General features: G+C 45.3%; 1 protein-coding gene and 1 pseudogene across 8 annotated transcripts in view; both read left to right on the top strand.

Annotated features, from left to right (window-relative positions):
- Window positions 1-2958, top strand: part of TPD52L2 (TPD52 like 2) — a 29024-nt gene extending 26066 nt beyond the window's left edge. For all 8 annotated transcript variants that reach the window (XM_088467025.1, XM_088467022.1, XM_088467024.1 and 5 more), the window contains one exon: window positions 26-2958. In XM_088467025.1, the coding sequence (XP_088323151.1) occupies window positions 26-112 (87 nt within the window). In that variant the 3' untranslated portion in view covers window positions 113-2958. The remainder of the gene's footprint in view (window positions 1-25) is intronic.
- Window positions 2959-16850: 13892 nt separating this feature from the next.
- LOC148534234 (uncharacterized) lies at window positions 16851-18041 on the top strand (annotated as a pseudogene).
- Window positions 18042-20225: the final 2184 nt, after the last annotated feature.

The raw sequence follows: 20225 nt of genomic DNA, 5'->3' as shown, positions 1-20225 counted from the left end.
AATATTTTTTTGCCTCTCTTTTCAGCCCCGATTATCGACTGGCGGAGAAGAAAACAACAGCCAGAGTTTACACTCCCCAGACAATAAATCACAAGATTCCGCCCCCTTTTAGGTCTTCCTTGTCCCATCCCCCTTAACTTTGTTTACCCGTCCTGTAGCAACCACATCATCTCACAGTCCAATGAGCTGTCAGCAAACAAAATGACACTAACCTTTGCTCTTGAAATTATCTAATGTTTTGGCAAATTTGAACATTCCCTGTGACCCCTTTCCTTACAAACTGGATGCCACAGACATTGAGGTCCTCTTCTAGGTGAAGGATAATGGTGATAAAAATCTGAGTTTACTTGAATGCTTCACTGTGGGTTGTCAAGGAGATTAGTCTGGTATTTTCAGGTAAATCCAATTAGTAGCACAGTTGTATAGAGGAATAGGCCCCTGTCCCATGCATACTGTAGCTGTGTGCAGATATCTAATGACGTTTCTTCACTAGACATGCACACACAATACCCTGAACTTTGTCCGTGTGGTATAATATTGGGCACAGCTAATAGGTTAGGCCTGGCCAGCCTGCGGCTCTCCAGCTGTTGTGAAACTACAAGTCCCAGCATAACCTCCCACTGATCAGCTTGTAAAGCATGCTGGGACGTTCTCAACAGCTGGAGAGCCACAGGTTGGCCAGGCCTGCAATAGGCAATGCTAGGTCTCTTCCAGTACTGCTCTAAATTCTGCCTATTAATACTGCTAAACACATTAACCCACAGTTCAATATCCCAGAGGGTGTTACAGAAAAATCACCAAAATGCCCACTAACATGTTTTGTCTGACATTCTCCTGTTTAACTTTGCAGGGTCAATAATTATTGTGTTCTTGCAGTTCCCAAATATGAGGTTTGGCCACCGGTGAGTCAGTTTGGGAATTCACCACATGTATCCAACTGTGCTTATGCAGGATCTGTTATATGAAATACTATATCTTTACTAGTCCGCCATCTCTAATGGATTGTGGCTCACAATTTGCACCTTCTATCTGTAGGAAGATGTATTGCAGGTGTATTCAAAATGCTGCTCTCCAGCTACTATACTATACTATACATCCCAGCATGCCCTGCTATTAGGGCATGCTAAGACTTTGTGGGTATGACGTGATGTGTAGTTCCACAGCAGCTGGAGGGCTGCATGTTTGAATACCTCTGGTGTATTGTTTGACATCTCACCCCAACTCCTAAGTACTGAGCTGCAACTTTATATAATTGCAAAGTAGTTTTGAAGATTTATTTTTGTGGATTAGAAAAAAAATTCTAAGTCTAGTTGAACCTCCTGCTGTTTTGCAGCAAAGGTAGCTTAACCCTGCTCTAAATGCTGCAATTATTGAGCAAACTCTGCAAAGCTTGTAATTCCTACATCTTTGTGCTAGTTATGGTGTGTGTAATACTCTTCTGTGTCTTTGGGCTCCGAGTTGAAACAGTTTTCTGCACCTAGCTCTCATGCACTTCAAGAATGTTTTGTGTCCTTGCAGGAAAATAAGCGAAAGCAGAGTACACTTGTCAAAAAGTCTGTCACCTGTCTGATACTTGAACTGCTCTGCTGCAAATGGCCTCGGCAGCTTCAACAGAACAATGCATAGAAAATCGAAAAATACCATACAAGCATTGACTGTAGGTCATATTAAATATAGCTTCGCTTGTGAGCTGTACATGCAGTTCCTTATCATTTCATTGTCGCTTGCTCATTTTTACCTAGTAAATAAAAAAAAAACTACTCATCAACTATACACAGCGGAGGGCAACCATTTTGAGGGTAGAGCCAATATTCTTAGAATATGTAGTCTAATAACTGAAGTATGGAGTACTTTGTACCACATCATCCTCGCATTTCTCTAGTGAATAGGTAGCATAAATATTGGCTTAGCCCGTAATTGCCTTGGATTTGTGTAGGCGATGGGAGAGGCTAGAACTGGATGTTTGTATTCAAAACATAGGCTGTGGCATATCTTGACAGGCTCGCAGTGAGGAATGAAATGTCAGGTAAAATATGTTACATATATAGTATAAACTTGTAATCATCACTACAATGAAGTTTCACTGAGAGCTAATGATTACATCTTTACCAATGTAAAGCGATCTACTTGATAAAATTGCATTAATGGGACTCTGTACATTCTCTCAGCTTATAGATTGTACTATATGGAAACTACATTAAAGTACACCAGCTATCTACACACAGAAAAGGCTGCTGTTTTATGAGCTGAACCAATATTCTTTAAACTGCAGACTGTTCATTTACTAGCAACCACTAATAGTCCACAGATTTCTGTTAGTGACTGCGGTCTCCTGTATATAGGTCTATCACCTAAAAAATGGCTGCTTCTGCTGTGTGTAGGTAATAGTTACACTTAAAATTTTCTATATAAACAGAATACACCACCCACTGGTTTTGAAGAGGTATTGCACCCATTTAGAGGATTGAATGAAGTTTACAGGAAAAGATGGTAGTTTCTATATTTGGATTAGCTAGCAAGTGTCATCTAAGAAAGCTGAAACATTCTTCCCAACAATAAGAATGAATGACTGGTAGAAAGCAGATAACTGCCATTGCATCTGACCTAATGCCTGCCTACATCTCATTTATTTGTTTGCATTAATTGTTGTAACCATGCGTTGTTTCCAATTTATCACTGTGAAACATATAACCAAAGCCTTCAAATTGTGCTGACATCTGCAAGTTCCTGATGCATCCACTAGTGGGCCACCTCCACTCCGTAGCACAGAAAAACGGTTGAGGTAATATCTTAACTGAGACGTTATCCAAAAGCCGGTTGTGCCTCTAGAATTGCAGGCTTCGGTGCTTGAGCTCTTTAAAATGATCCCATTGTAAGAGGGAGGAACCAGGGCTTTCTGTCGCTCTCGCCCTGTGTATCTTGTGGATGTAGAGCTGTTAATAAAGCATTTACTAGTAGGATTAGTCTGTGTGTCCTACTTCCTGGAGCGAGTGTGTGATTTATGTGTGTAATGTAATTGAGTAGAGGATGATATACTGTATTTAAACCAAATTACATACTAATTCTGCACATTTAGATGTAACTTAAAGGAAGCAAACAGTCTGTATGCTTTCATTTTCTGCCGGGTATTGTAAAAATGACAGATTTTATTTGGTTGCTGTGGATTCATTTCTACAAAGTTACTTATGCACCAGTTTTCATAAGTCTTCTATGTGTTGAAAGTTTATTTTACTAGATCTAATAACATAACATTTCAATACAAAGTTAGCAAGGCATTAATGCCTGTAAATCAGTATTGCACAATGAAATAAGGTCATTTGTTACTATATATTCATGGGCTACATGTATATTTATTATATAAGTTTAATAAACTTATGACATGCACACTCTAATGGAATATTAGAGCATTTAAATAACTAGTCCACAATATATACTGAATCTCATAAATTCTACAATCTGGGCTACTGCTGGCGTATGGTACTGTGCAGATCATGTTGTCAGTGACCGTATTGCCACAATGACATAACTCATGGAGGCTCTCATTTTACTTCTTTTAAATAGAATTATTGATTTAAAGTGTTACCATCTCCCTCACAGCTGTCTACTGTATGTGTTACTGAGCCAGCAGTACATGATGCAGGACATTATAATTACATATTTGTAACATTTACAGAAACGCAAGGCAATATGAATGAGATCCTTGCTTTACAGAGTTTATAATATAAAGCAGAAAGGGATACTAACAATAGCTAGGGGAACACAAAATGTGGCACACAATGTGTAATTAGGTTTTGGGAATAGTGCAGGTGAGTAAATAATGTTATTAGGTCAGCTGAAGGTTAAGGGCATGTTTAAAAGGCATAATATATAGAGATCTAGATCTACTTGCCTGCATTGTGCAGTGTCTGTCTAACACTCCATCCTTGTCACTTCTCTGCTTCGGTCACCTAGCTGTTGTCGAAGTTACAAAGTTATAACAGAGAACTACATACCTTGTTGCATTCCCCAGTCGAGCAGGTCTATACCGTTCCAAACACAAGGCAGTGTTGCCGCTGCCCCTCATGCATGGAATCATGAGAGATGGACATGAGCGAAAGATGCTTTTCAGACAGCACCTGGAGATAAATGAGAATTATGGAGTTGTTACTTTGCTCATGGAGTTGTAGATTACATGTAGGGCTGTATTAGGCAGCCATTGTTGAGTCTGGCAGAGAGAGGAGGAGAACAATTGTATAAGTCCAGCTGCAGAATTCATAAAAGATTGGAGTGGAGCTAATCTGTTTATTGTTAGAGTAGAAATAATGAGAGATCTGGTAAGAACTTCCCTTTGTTATCTCTTTCTTCGACATCCATAGGGTCCACAGGGTTGACCTTGGGGTATAGCTGGATCTGGATCGACGGGCACCACGCAGTTAAAGCTTTAGATGCTTACAAGATGCACTGGGTTCATCCTCTATACCCCGTCCCCGAGCCACAGACACCTCAGTTGGTAAGTAGCCAAGGCCGGAGGAGGAAAAACGGAGAGAAGGAAGACTGGAACACTCAAGAACCATACTCTCAGAAAGGGAGACGTAAAACCAGTGACCAGCAACACAGCTCATATGAAGCCAGGTGAGTCTGGGCGGGCGCCCTGTGGACCCTATGGACTTCGAAGAAAGAGATAACAAAGGTAAGTTCTTACCATATCCCTCATTTTCTTCTTCAAGGTCCATAGGGGGTCCACAGGGTTGACCTTGGGGATGTCCCAAAGCAGTCCAACTAAGGGCGGGGATGCTCCTGTGCTGAAAGGAGAATCTGGTGCCCAAAGGATGCATCCTGAGAGGCGAAGGTGTCAAAAGCATAGAAACTCAGAAAGGTCTGGATGGAAGGCCGCAGCTAGCTTCCCATGAAGGGCCTACAGAGTACAGTGAGCCTTAACAGAGGCTGGAACAGGCAGGCCCGCCTGTGTGTAAGTCTCAGAAATAGCCAAACAAAGCCATCTAGCCACAGTTTTTGTTTGTCAGGCCCAACCCCTCCTGTAAAATCGAAAGAGAATGAATAAAGAATCCGACTTCCGAATGGAACTAGTCCGGTCCACATAAATGCGGAGAGTCCGGACCACATCCAAGGAGGCTTCACCAGCCGCGAGGTCAGGTGACTGAAACAATTTCCTGATTAATGTGGAATTTAGAAACCACCTTAGGAAGAAAACCCGGACATGTGCAAAGCACCGCCCTGTCCTGGTGAAAAATTAGAAAAGGAGGACAACAGGAAAGCGCCCCCAATTCTGACACCTCCTGTCCGAAGCAATAGCCAGGAGAAAAACAGTCAACCACTTGCGTTCCACTGACTCAAAAGGTTTGAAAGGAGGACCCTGTAGGGCCCGAAGCACCACCGCCAAATCCCAGGGAGCCACTGGGGGAGCAAAGGGAGGCTGAAACCTGAGAACACCCTGAAAAAAGGTGCAAACATCTAGCAGTGTAGCTATTCTACACTGGAACCACACAGATGGAGCAGACACATGAACTTTCAAAGAATCTAGGCATAAGCCTAGGTCCAAACCAAAGTGAAGGAACGCCAAAATCCTAAAAACGCACAACACCTGAGCAGTGTAGTTTCTTGACTCGCACCACTTAAAATAAGTGCCACACTCTGTGGTAAGTCCTGGCGGAAGCAGGCTTGTGCGCCTGCAGCAACGTGCTGATGACTGAGATGGAAAAACCCTGGGACCTTAAGACGGATGTCTCGAGCCATGCCGTCAAAGACAGACGACCCAGATCAACGTAAAGGCAGGGACCCTGAGACAACAGGTCCCGACGTTGAGGCAGAGGGAACTGAGCATCGATGGAGAGGCTCCGAAGATCGGAGTACCAAGGACGTCTGGGCCAAGCCGGAGCCAGCAGCAGAAGCGTGCCGCTGTCCTGTTCGAGTTTCCGAAGGCCCCGAGGAAGTAGGTATATTGGAGGGAATAGATACGCCAGCTAAAAGGTCCATTTCACTGACAGCGTGTCCCCCAGGCTTGCGTCGTCATCTCTTGTCCTGGACCCGTACACAAGCAACTTGTGATTGTGACGGGAGGCCATGAGGTCCACCTCCGGCAGCCCCCACCTGTCCATGAGTAGTTGCAATACCTCTGGGTGAAGCGCCCATCCCCGGGATGCACGTGGTGACGGCTGACGAAGTCCACCTCCCAATTGAGGACTCCTGGAATGAAGACTGCCGAGATGGCCAGAAGGTAGCACTCCACCCAAGACAGGATGCATGACACCTCTGACATCGCTGCTCGACTGCGAGTCCCCCCCTTGATGGTTGATGTACGCGATTGTGATGGCGTTGTCAGACTGAACTTGCACGGCCCTTCCTCAAAGAGCGTGACCGGACAACTGGAAGGCCCTGTACACGGCCCGAAGATCCAGAATGTTGATTGGGAGAACTGCTTCTTCTGCAGTCCAACAGCCCTGAAGTGAAAGTGACCTGTCACTGCACCCCAACCCCGGAGACTGGCATCTGTTGTGTGCAGAACCCAGTCCAGGATCCAAAAGGGGCAAGCCTTGGTGAGATGAGATGTCTGAAGCCACCAAGCTAGCGACAGGCGCACCTTCGGAGACAATACCAGCATCTGAGTCTGGATCCGGTGTGGTAACCCATTCCATTTGGAGAGAATCAGTCTCTGCAGCGGCCTGGAATGGAACTGGGCATATTCCACCATGTTGAATGCCGATACCATGGACCCCAGCACCCTCATTGCCAAGTGAGCAGACACCTGTCAACTCCTCAGGCAACTGCGCACTCGTAGTTGCAGGGAAGAAATCTTGTCTGGAGTCAGAAAGCTCCTTTGCTGCAAGAACCCAGAAGGGCTCCCAGATGGACTATCCTTTGACGGAATCAGGGAGGACTTTTTCCTGTTATCAGCAACACGTGTGCTTGCAGACAAGCGATCGTCAGGTGCAGCTGTTGTAGAAGTACCTCTGGAGAGCTCGCCAGCAATAGGAGGTCGTCTAGATACGGTGGAAGCCGTATATCCTGGCTCCGCAGATGGGAAGCCATGACAGCCATAATTTTAGTGAACACCCTTGGAGCCGTGGAAAGGCCAAAGGGCAGAGCCTGAAATTGAAGGTGATGCTGGCGTATAGCAAGCCTCAGATACCGCTGGTGTGAAGGTGCTATAGGAACAAGGAGGTAGGCATCCTGGATGTCCAGGGAGACCATATAATCCCCTGGTTCCATAGCCAGAATGATGGAACACAAAGTTTCCATCCTGAATTTGGGCACTCTGAGGAACTTGTTCAGCGACTTCAGGTTGAGGATAGGCCGATGAACCAGAAATAGAGTAGAGTAGTAACCCCTTCCCGCTTTGAGAAAGCGGAACGGGAACAATGACCCCTGCTTTCAGCAAGGACTCTATGGCTCCCTGAATCTGTAAGGCCTTGGTCTTGTCCTGAGAAGGACTCATGCAGAAGAACTGGTGGGGAGGTCTGTGACAAAAGGAAAGGGCGTACCCCCTGAGAGACCACTTCTCGTATCCAAGCATCTGTGGTTGTATTGCACCAGCACTGGGCGAATTGAAGAAGTCAGCCTCCCACTCTGGGATCCCCCAGAGGGAGGCCTGTCCCATCAGGCTGATGGCTTATCCTCTGGCTTGGAAGCAGGGCGTTTGGTTTAGGGGCGGCCTTGGTTGCCGACTGCTTCGGGAGGGACTGACCCTTGGACTTCCCTTGAGTATGAAAGGACCGAAAACCAGAGGTCCTAGCCTTAGAAGGTGCAGCCGCTGATGGTACAAAAGCTGACTTGGACTTTGCCAGGGGATCTACAATTTTGTCTTGGTCTGGGCCAAACAAAATCTCCCCATTAAAGGGTAATGCCTCCAGGCTTTTCTTGGAATCCGTATCCGCTCTCCAAGAACCTAGCCATAAAGACCGGCGAGCAGACACCGCTGCAGCTGATACTCTGGAAGTCAAGACTGGCATCTAAAGACACTTCTCCAATGTAGGAAGCAGCATCCCTCATCTGTCCCACTAAAGCTCTCAATCTCCGGAGCTTCCTCAGGAAAACTATCTTCCAGTACATTGGCCCAGCTCTCAATGGCTTAAGCCACCCAAGAGATAGCCATGGACGGACGGGCCACCGCCCCTGAGAGAGAATAGATTGATTTTAAACAAGTCTCCACTTTCCTGTCTGTGGGATCCTTTAGGGATGAAATGGAAGGCATAGGCAAGGTAGCACTCTTGATTAAGCGAGTAACATGAGAATCCACCGCAGGCGGAGTTTCCCACTTTTTGCAATTACTTGCAGGAAACTGATAACTAGACGCTAAATGTTTTTGCCCTGGAACCTTTTACTAGGTGACTGCCAGGCCTCCACCATATGATCAGTCAGCTGGTCAGATAGAGGAAAAATAGCCGAAGTCACTTTTGCCTGCTTGAAATTTGGTTACTTGGATTTAGGGGCCGGTGCGTTGGAATCGGTATGATTCACCACCGGACCCATGCCTGGCCGTTGGAATACCGACAGCGGCATCCTGGCAGAGGAGGAAATCCCGATCGTCCTAAAGTAAGTATTGACTAACCTATTTCTACCCCCTAACCCTCCCTTAGGGGTGCCTAACCCTAAACTTCCCCCCCCCCAGTACCTAAACATAACCCGCCCTAACCTGAAGTCCACTCCGGGGGTGCCTAATGCTAACCCCCCCCCCTTCCCCTAGCCTAAACCTAACCTCCCGGGGGGAGTGCCTAACCCTAAGTCCCCCCCCTCCCCGTGACTATCAGCTCCCGGCGTATGTCTAATGACAGGCGTCGGCATATCGACGCCTGTCTTTAGACCCTTGCCGGGATATGACAGTTGGGATTAGGTCCGCCGGCTTCCTGACTGTATACTGGTGCGTCCTCTATATCAAGAATGGACCGCACTGCCCTTACCAATGCGGGCACATTTAATGAAAGATATAGTTTCCACCTCCAGTACAGGGGAATCCGAGTCACAGTCTCCAGGCAATTACCCATCATCTGAGGACGCATCCAAGTCTGACAGTTGGGCAGACTGGGATGACATAACAGGGCGTGTAGACACCTTCTGAGGCTTCTCACTCCGTGGCATAGTTTGAAAGGCTGAAGATGATGAGGCTGCCAAACTCTGGACTGAACTGGAGAACACATCCACCCACGGTGGTTGATCCGCCTGAGGGATACCCTGAAAGGGAATGACGGACTGCTGTGTCACTGGAGGAGACTGAGCATACATAGGTAACCCCGTATATAGGTAACCCTCTGTAGACTAACAGTCTGAGGCACAGGGGGAGACTGCAATAAATGCGGTATATCCTGAGAAGGGATGGCTGGGTGGGGTGACCCCATATGGGGGAGAGCAGTCGGGACTGCCGGACGGTCTGCGACGGAAGCCAGCTCCTGAGAAAACCACCCAAGGAGGGTCCTGTCCCAAATTTGGGGGGGGGGGGGGGGGGGGTTAGAGGGACCAGGTAACTGATGGCCCCTCTCACACAGCCCATCCTGTGATAAATCCTCCTTATTGACCCCTGCGACGCAGCGTCTGCAGAACAGAGAAGGAGCCGTTCAACTTCTTCGTCAGACATGATATATATATATATATATATATATACAAATACAAAAGGGAAGTTCAGTGGTTTACTCCTGGTGCACCCACAAGCACGTAGCAAACAGGTCCACAGATATGGCACCGTGTAGCACACAACCGTATGTGACAGACCTCACAAATACATGAATTTATATGTGAGATCCAAGAAAGCCCTTCCCACACACACCTGCCAGGGACGTAGAAATAAAGCACCGACAGCACTAGCAAAAGTCACATACAATGCAGAAAGTAATACTCCCTGCACATTGTCACTACAATCAACCTGCCCAGATTCAGTGTCTGGGAGGGCTATAGTGCAGTGTACGTTGTCCTAGCAGGGGAAAGGTAAACGGAGCCCCCCTGCGCTAAGGTTGACCTGACTCCAGCCGGGCACCAACTTAAACTGAGGTACCTGTGGCTCGGGGGCGGGGTATAGAGGAGGATGGACCCAGTGCATCCTGGGAGCAGCTAAAGCTTTAACTGCCCGTGGATCCAGATCCAGCTATACCCCAAGGTCAACCCTGTGGACCCTGAAGAAGAAAGTGTTAGTCGCATGTAGTCAGCATCCCGGTGGTTGGGATCCCTTCCACTAACATCCAGATGGGAAGTATTAGGGTTAGGGGGAGCGGTAGGTTTAGGGGTTAGGCACTAAGGGGGGGGTTAGGCTGCAGGAAAGGGGTTAGGGTACTTAACTGCACGCATCGGGTTTTTGACTGTCGGGATGCAGGTGTCAGTATTTTGACTGCATACCCAACCTTTTAGAGTAGTGTATAGCCTAAAATGTGAACATGATCTATTAGATGTTTTATCGATTGAAGGTAAAATCTCTAATAGACTTGGCAGATGTTTGACCATAAAGCTTATATAAAATTACAATTACAGGAGGCATGGTATCTGCATCTCTACAGAGTCGCCCCAAGCACTGTACAACCTATAATCAATAAACTAAGCCCTCTCTCTGTAGCCCATATCTGACACTCCCTTCTGGTACCAAACAGCTGAATGAAAGCCTACTGGTGCATAGCTTTGTGTCATCTTGACCCAGTGAAAAATACCAGTTTTTCTTGTTTTTATTAGCTACAGAATGTAGATAACTTGCAGCCTATTTAAGGACCAAGCTACTAATACTGTAATGATCCATACAATCTGCCACCATGGCCTGCCAAAGGCTGTGCTGCCGAGTGAAATCACTGCTTACTCTTACCCCCCATAAGAGCCCGAGGACCAGAGGGAACCACTGCAAACCCAACCACCTCAGAAAAGATACTAGGCCAAATGTAATACTGTCAGATTCTACAAAAGTGATAATTTAAAGTGGCAGGTTGGTTTTAAAAATAAATCCTGCAGAAAAATCACCAGTTTTCAAAAATAAGACCCTATTACATTTATCCAACTGTAAACCTCATGGGGCTAATTCCCAAATTCAGCAACATTGCATATAGTAGCTACAATTTACAAGAGCTTAAAAACCTGTGTTGTAATAACCTGGTAATCCTCTGGCCTGCTGGAGTTTGTATTACAGCAGGTGATCTCTTTGCCAAATCACCAGCCTCACTGTTTCGCAGCTGCACAGTAAACTCATGAAACGGCTATATCATGTGTTTCTTTATCACATTTACCAGTGTCATGATAATGTTTATAGAGCAGAGAAGCTATACTTATCTGTTCTTCACCTGAGTTCTCAATTATTCAGATGATGCCTGGTTTTAGTGCTTTCTGTGGCAATAGAAGCTGTTACTGCTAACCGTTATTTTGTCTAAACAGATATTTGATCATATTTCAACCAGTAGAGGGGGCCAACACACCTCTGTACAACATAACAATTGGCTGTATCTCTACAATATATTGATCAATTATTATGCTTACTGCTAAGAAAAATAACATAGATATAAAGTCCATACATCTGGGCCAGAACCAAATCGACCCCTGCCCTGATTACATAAAACGCTGCTGTTCTCCCCGTACTTACCTTTCATTTATTTCTGCCAAGTAACCAACAAATACTTTATATAGCCGCTTATCCTATAACCGTATATATTCCACCCAGAACACTATGTGGCTTATGTAATAGTTTGCAAACTGCAGCCGCTGCGGGAACTTCTGTGAGTCTTCCTGTATTCTTAATGCAGCAATCACTTTAAAGGCAAAACCTTGCCTTTAAAATGATTGTCGCTATAAAAATACGAGAAGACTCGCAGGAGTTTCTGCAGCGACTGCAGTCTACAACCTATTACATGAGCCCCTATGGCTAAATTGTTCACCAGGAAGTTGAAAACCATCCTACAAAATGCATATAAATCTAAACCTCCAGCCCCATTCTTTCATCAAATCTAGAGGTTATTCTAAAATCCAAACCACTATTAGAAAAATAGCTCATGGCATAAAAGTAATGTTTCAACAAGAAGAGCCCAATTTGTCAAATCCAATGGGTTTGAAAACCAACCACATGGCCAGGATGTAGTTGGCTCAGTCTGTGAGAGAACTTTAACAGGGGTATTAAATATGGAGTGAAAAGGTCGGAATCGGCGCAAAATTATCGCCGATTTCAATTATCCCCGTATTCAATTTCAAAGACTTTTCGCAGGTTCGAAAAGTCTTTGAAAAAAAACGGGGATAACTTTTCACCACTGAATAGGTGGTGAAAAAAAGTGCAGAATTGGGGTTTAGGGGTGCAGGCTTAAAAAAAATAGCCTGCATCCCTGGGAAAGTCATTTTAAAATAAACTGTCAAAAAAAAGGTTTTTAAAAAAAATAGGGACACCCCAAAAAAATTAAGTGCTCTTCAGCATCACTACTTCAATGTCGGGAAAAAAACACCTGCCGCAGCTATTTAAAACTCCGACTTTCATTTGCAGGTTAAAACGGGGATACCCATAGTGATCCCCCATGTTTTCACAGCTTTAGGGGGGTCCTACAATTTATTCCAGGTAAATTTTTAGTTTTTTTTTCGCCGATCCTACTTCGCAGGTTCCCGTTTTTGTAGCTTTTAAATTGAATACGGGGATAAAGCGGGCGCACGCCCGATACTTTGACAAGTGACTTACAGTACAATACAGGACCAGGACATGGATAATATATGTTGCTACATTAATGACCAGAACACCTAGATATGCAACAGAGCATAAGCAACCAAGTGTTAGGTGCCCCGGTGGGGGGGGGGTAAGAAGTAGATGAAAGTAAAGTAAGGAGATGCACCAGAGGGTAGAGGTCCTGCTCGTAAAAGCTTACATTCTAAAGCCATCTCCAGAATCTCATTGATCATTAGTTGAATTTTGTCCATGAAGAATTGTTGGGGTATACCATGCACAGAGAGGTGTGTTTTCAACTTTATTACTGTCAGCTGGTAAGGCAAGGCAGGTAGTCCATCTCATACCTCCCAGAGTAGGTGTTGACCAACCCTAGATCCTCTCCCCTCCTAATCAAAGATCAGTAGCAACAGAAATTCAGAAATGACATCCAAGGTCAAGCGCTCTTTGGCATGATGAGCCTAAATGAGCAGCATCAACACTATGAATGTCATGGAACAAAGAGGGCCAGCATAGAGCATCCTTAAGGTGCCCACACACACAGCAATATTTTACCCGATCTGGCAGATTCCAACGTATTAGAACGACAGATCGTGTAAAATATGCCAAAATCGTGAGGAAAGCCCTGTGCTTGTTAGCCTCTACCCCCTAGATGTCCTTAATGAAACTGTTGAGCATAAAAGCATGGGAGTGAATGCAGGGTGATGGAACGTAGCGTTTAGCAAAGAAGGCTCAAAAGTCTTATTGCAACTCTTGAAGAAGCAAGACGGCAATGAAATACAACCTGAAACTGACGTTGGCAGAGCTCAATCCTTGAGGTTGGCCTCACAAAGTTCTTCCCTGCGTATAGAAGATCACATTTCAAATTGCTTGACATCAAAGTTGTCATCAAAATATAGAATATCAACTTAGGGTGGATGAGCACGGGATAGAGCATCAGCCACATCTAAGTGATGCTGTTGTAGCTTGCGCATGAATCACTGTATAGATGCAGAGACTTGTGCAGAATGGTTATTAGTGGCTGATAGTCTCATCAATCTAAGGTCGACTATAGATAAACTCATGGAAAATTTTGCAGGCAAATACAAGAGCTCTTTTTCAATTTGTCTCATCTCTCATTCCAGTCTTGGCCAGCACATAGAGACAAAAGCAAAATGCTTGTTTAGTAGCATGCAGATGTCCCCTAGCCCATGTTGGGAAGCATCTGTAGAAATCCATACCAGGAGATATGCATCAAAATATTGGAGCACAAGACTTTCTACAATATGGACAGCAGATGAGAGACTGCAGAATTTTGGTGCTTAGCCCAGCGCCATTCAGCACTAATGTGAAGAAGCTGTCAAGGGGCCTGATTCAGAGCCGGTTGCCATTTGCGGTCGTTCTTTCAAAAAAAAAAGGGGTGGCTATTCAAATGAACCGTTCGCTCTTTGCGGTCTGTTCACGCCTCTAGGTCTGAACGAGCGAACAAAACTTGCCGTCGTTTTTTGGGAAACTACGCCCCCTGACTGCTCGCATCCTACGTCATGTCTGCTATTTATTAGATTAATCGAGTACATCGACCAGGGTATGAGCTGCTCGCTATTCTTGTGGTTGGTTTTTGCTACCACAATTTTGCGAGCAGTTCTGGCTATAAAATAACCCAGTGACGTGGTCAATGACGCTGCTGTTTTAATTATGCACACCCATAAAACGCCCGTTTTGACCTTTAAGCACGCCTGCGATCGGATCTCCACTCCCCGTTTTCAAGCACCTTCCCCTGTTACCACCCACATACGCCTCTTTCTGTCACTCAAATTATCAGGCATTCGCTATTTTGCGAGCACATGAATTTCGACCGCACTGACTGGTTCGCGCATGCATATAACGATCCGTACGCATGCGCAGTTGGGCAAACCGCTCGTAGCGAACGAGCGGGCGCTTACGAGCGGCTGTGAATCAGGCCCAAAGAGCAGCAATTCGCTCACCGTGGTGTGCCAGGAAACACTGCAGGCTGGGTATTTGATGTATGGATCAGGTCTGATGCCATGGGAAGTGAGGTGACCCACAAAAGGAACCTCCGAAATCCAGAAGTGACCTGTCCTCTTCTACTATTCCACTTGTCAGGAGTCAGTCTTATGTTGAGAGTTCAGATTTAGTGCAAGTATTTTTTGTAGGCATTCACTGTGTACTTGCATTGTGCAACCCAGGACATTGTGTGTTTGCATTGTGTAACCTCCACAATGCATCGGAGACCCTGAGCCATATCAGACAATCTTCTGACAGGATGCCTGATTGCGTCAAAATGTGTCTTAACTCTACATATACTAAGATGACTACTGTCATCGCTTCTAACCTGGAGTGATTAGCAAGACACTTCCATCAACCAGTATAATACACATCTACAGTTGTTTTCAAGGTTAAGACTGATTACCTTTCAATGAATGTTAGATAGAGAATTAGGTTTGGAGTTTGAAACCAGAAGATCTAGAAAAACAGTCTTGTAAAAATAATCTTGAGTATGCAATGTCTCATTAACGGTTTCTGCTCATTTTTTTATGAACCTTCCTTAAGAAATCTTTAAACACATTTTGCCAGACATACCTGACAATGAGTGCCTTATGGATAGAGGACCCGATTCAGAGCCGCTCGCGAGCGGCTCGATGGTTGGCCGCACTGGCCGCATCCGTCGTGCGCGAGCCCCGCTGAGCGACTGAACTGCAGTCGCTCAGCGGGGCTCGCAACAAGACGGGGCAGCTGTCAATGTTGATTGACAGCTCGCCCATTTTTGTGTGCGGGTGGGGGGGTTGGCCGGGCAAACGCAGGCGTTCCCTTAGGAACGCCTGGCATTTGTAGGAGGGATTACTGACATCACTAGTGGTATTAGAGCAGGAAGTCCACTCGGGCTTGCGGCAGCTAGACCCTACCCCAGGGTCTCGTCGCAAGCCCGATGGTCGCGATAATTGCGATGGTCTCCAGCCCGTTCGGCCAAGCTGTGGGTGGTCAATCACAGCTTTGCGAGCGTCCGGAGTAAAAAAAAAACAAAAACGCCCAGATTTAGAGCGAGCGCCCGCCAGCAGCGAGCGGCTCTGAATCAGGGCCAGAGTTCATAGAGATTCAACCCAACAGCCAAGCAAAGTCTAACAGATATCACTCTTCATTTGTTACTACCGGACCAAAGATAGGGTCCCCAATGCTACTAAGGACAGCACCACCATTAATTTTCAAGACATGCAAATTAAAATTTTCCAAGACTTGTCCACTTTTACTATTTAGAAGTGAAAAATACGTTGTGAGCTTCATGTATTCACAGTTAACTAAATTAATGGTCACAGCATTAGGGATTGTTTATTTGGGTTGGGGCCCCTTGGGCCATCTGAGTGTGCTGGAGTGTAAGTGAAGCTGAAGCCTAATAATACTATTCCTCATGCAGACCACTAGTGGTTGCAGAATACTGATACTGCTGCAGAATGGGTAGGACATATAAAGAAGAGGTGCAAGTTAGCAGGCTAGCATGTAACTAGCAGTATGTAGTGCAGTGATTCCCAACCACGGTCCTCAAGGCACACTAACAGTCCTGGTTTGAGTGATATCTATGTTTCAGCACAGGTGATTAAATCAAAATAACTGAAGTACTAATTGAGTCACCTGTGCTCAAGTGTGGCTATCCTTAAAACATGGACCGTTAGTGTGCCTTGAGGACTGTGGTTGGGAACCCCTGATGTAGTGTATCTTAACAATTACACTGGAGTTGGGTGTTGGAAGCACAACTGAGGCAGGCTGCAGGAAACACTGGAACTAATACCCCTTTTACACCAAACAAATAACCCGGGTTCTTGCCAGGTCGATCCGGGTTGAGGCTCTGTGTGAACGGCTCCCAAAAAAATAACCCGGGTCGATTTACCGGGCAATCTTACTCGGGTTAAGAGCAGGGTTGAAAACGGGTTGTTCCCTTGTCATGCGGCAGTGTGAACGGGTTCTACCCGGATTATTTGACCCGGCTATATTCTGCTATTAGCTGATTGGAGCTTCTGGGGCGCTGCTAGATGACGTCATTTGTCAGGGCTCTGCAGAGAGACGCACACGCAGCCATTACTTGCCTGCCTAACATCCTGCACACAGCCTGCACCACAGCCTGACCAACTCCCACAAAATGCAGGCTGATACACAGGCTGCCATAGTCAGAACTGCAGCCTGCACCACAGCCTGACCAGCAGCTCCAAACGCAGGCTGATACACAGCCATAACAGCAGCCTGAGCCACACCCTGTTACTACAGCAGCATGTGTGCTGCATCGAACTGGACCGATACCGATATCAGAGAGCTATTGCTCATCAGGGCGGAGGCAGAAATTAAACGCCAGATGACCGGCACAGTGAAAGATGCAGTAGTGTACCACAATATAGCCCAGATGCTGGAGTCCCAAGGGATAAAACTCACGCAGCAGCAAGTGGTAAATAAATTGAAGGACTTGCGTAAGCAGTTCAATAAGTGCACGATCATAACCGCAACAAAAATGGTGCAGGCCGCAACTGTGCTACAGCGCTTTTGGAAATACAGCGCTTTGAAACCCCATAGCACTGTCCTCCTCAATTGCGCCATCCTGCTCCAGCCAGCAGAAGGATAGTCAAGAGGTACCGGCTACAGAGGTTACCCTGCCGTCCTCGCAATGCAGACCAACATCACTGCTCCTACTGACCGATGAGCCTGGAGAAGGTAGTGGGATGGATTCATCTGTGAATGCTGACAGTATCGCTTCCACCATAGATGAGGTAGTTGAGACAAGCTCAGAGACTGCGCCCCCTAAAAAGACCCCTCCGCTACGCGCTAATAGTAAGTATTTTAAAAAATAAAAACACCCACATTCCACACACACACACACACACACTACATTCACTTAAGTCCAAATGGTAACTGTTGCAGAGTGCTGCCAGCGTGCAGGTAGATAGAAGGCCACAAGCACATGTACGCAAACACCACTGCTATCTTTACGTCAGCTCAGTGCATATTATAGATTTTTTTTTTGTTTCTCCCCTTTGCAGTCTACAATGTGCTACCCAAAAATATGAAGCTCAACAGGTCGGAGCAAGCAGCTAGAGCGATGACTTCTGTGATCGTGGAGCATCTCCGCGAATTGGATGCCGACATTCAGAGGCAGGAGGATGCTAGATTGGATCAGTTTCTAGAGTCCGAAAGGCAAATACAGCAGTCATTTATGAGGCAATTAATGGATATGCAGGAGAGACAGATGTCTTTTTTAGAGCGCACATTTGCTCGTGGTTTTCCCAACCAAACACAGGCATTACCACAGGCCCCAGTGTACCCAGAACACAGATTTGGCCAATGCAATATGGGGCCCAATTATTACAACCCTAGCACTAACCCTAACACAACACAAACAAACCAAGAGTCACCACAGTACCGGAATATTTGCTATTTTATTTATTTTTATATTGTGTGGCTAAAATTATAATGTTTATTGGGTGAAGGCACTTTTCATTTTTTTATCACTTTTACAGTGTATTTATTTTTATTTATTTATTAACAGTTTCTTATATAGCGCAGCATATTCCGTTGCGCTTTATTGTTTTGACTGCAGGGATAAGGCACTTTTCTTTTATACTGGGCATATGATGCTTGACATATGTTTACACTGTTTTTATACTTTTGCAATAATCTGAGATTATGTTAAAACTGTTCTATTAAAAAACAGAATATATGCACATAGTTAAAGTAAAAAAAAAAAAATTTCAACCAAATAAACCAAAAACATGTTTGGAATTTGAAATTTTGCTTTTTATTTTAAACCAATAAGGGAAGGTATGTCCTCATGCTCCCCCACATAGCTTACTGCATCACTTGTAATGCCCCCCACCTCAGTGTCCTGCACATTCCACTCAGGAAGGAAGTGGTCCTTTTGAATTTCACAAATATTATGAAGTATGCAGCAGGCTGCTACTACATGGGGCATGATTTTTAGGTCCACATCATTCCTTTTCATGAGACAGCGCCAACGTCCGAAAGCATTTTCCACAGCCATCCGGGCAGAGCTAAGGGTGTGAGTGTAGGTGACCTTTTCCGGGGATAACTGTACATGTTGGGTATAACTCTTCATTAGCCATTGCTTCAACGGATATGCCGCATCGCCAATGATGTGGACTGGGACCTCCACCCCATCTACGGTCACCGATTTCTGTAAAAAAAAAAAAATATGGTCACTATATATGTATTCACATGGTGGTCAAGTAGGTTTCAGAAATTTAATGTATTTTACAGCACAATATGTTGACAAATACTTTGGAATATCATGCATTCCACACCATTACACACTTAATATTTTGCTAAAGCACATAAGTATAGTGGACAAAAAGAGAAAAAGGACCATATATTCTTACCTCTCTAGGGAAAAGCCATCCACCCCGCTTTTCCTTTGCAATATTGTACAAGTCAGAGTTGGCTAGTACTCTGGCGTCATGTGCCCCTCCAGGCCACCCTATGAAAACATCTGTAAAACTAAAAAAAAAAAAAAATTAGTATTCTACCAACAAAAAACATAAAATAAAAGTAGATATGAAAGAATAATTCGTACAAATTTGCTTACCAGTATCAGTGGTCCACAACAGCTTGAAGAATAATGGAATGCCACCTTTTTCGATTATAATAATCCACAAGGTTTTCATGGGGGGCGATGATGGGAATGTGGGTCCCATTTATGGCACCAGCACACTGCGGATACCCACGCATAAGGAAGCCTTGGATGGTTTCATCTAGGCGCTGTCCTTCTGGCAAGGAGATAAAGCTCTGGTACAGGGTATCCACTAATGCCCGCGTCACCTGGTAAATGATTTTGCAGACTGTGCCAATCCCAACACCAAATAGACAGGAGAGTGTGCGGTACTCTCTGGGGGTAGCATACCACCAGAGTGCAATGGCTAATCTCCTGATTGGGGTGATGGGCTTTCGGTAGTTGGTGGTCTGCATCATCAGTGCTGGTGCCAGTAATTCCAATATATAATAAAAGGTGGCACACGACATCCGAAAGTGTTCCAGCCACTGCTCCACTTGGAAAGCTTCTACAGTCAGCATGAAAGCTTCTCCATGGTGGCGGTCTCTGGCCCACATTCTTCTATTTCTAATCATGGTCAATCTCATCATGGTGGTGATGTTGGCTGATATCAGTGCTCTCCTCCTGCGCAAATATTGCCGTCGAAATCTGGCCCTGTCAGCCAAGAATTGCGCTCTCCTCCTCGAACCCTGCACAAGGTGCCACATCATAAAAAGCTGCATCCAATTCTCTGTTGCTGAAATCAACAGAAAGCTGAAAACAGTGAGGACATCGGGAATACCCACATGTGCTCCGTCTGCCATCATTGCTGCAATGCTGTAAAATAATACAAAGAAGATATTTATAATATTTTCTTTACATTTTTCTTATTTTTATAGTCAAAACTCTGGAGTATACCTAAGTATGACAGGAAAGGCTCTGCCTCACCTGACCCACATCACTGGACTGCAGTGATATAAACTGTGAAGTACTACTGGAGCAGGTTTGCTGAATAAAACGAGTGAAACACTGTGAAGCAAATACTGGAGCAGGTATGGTGGAACACTAAGGCAGAATGCTGTGAAGAAAACGGGAGATTTGTGGAACACAATG

The sequence above is a fragment of the Taudactylus pleione genome, unplaced genomic scaffold, assembly GCF_031769625.1.
Source record: "Taudactylus pleione unplaced genomic scaffold, aTauple2 ptg000069l, whole genome shotgun sequence".
NCBI lineage: Eukaryota > Metazoa > Chordata > Amphibia > Anura > Myobatrachidae > Taudactylus > Taudactylus pleione.
Note: the sequence above shows the minus strand (reverse complement) of the source record. Positions and strands in the feature narration are given on the sequence as shown.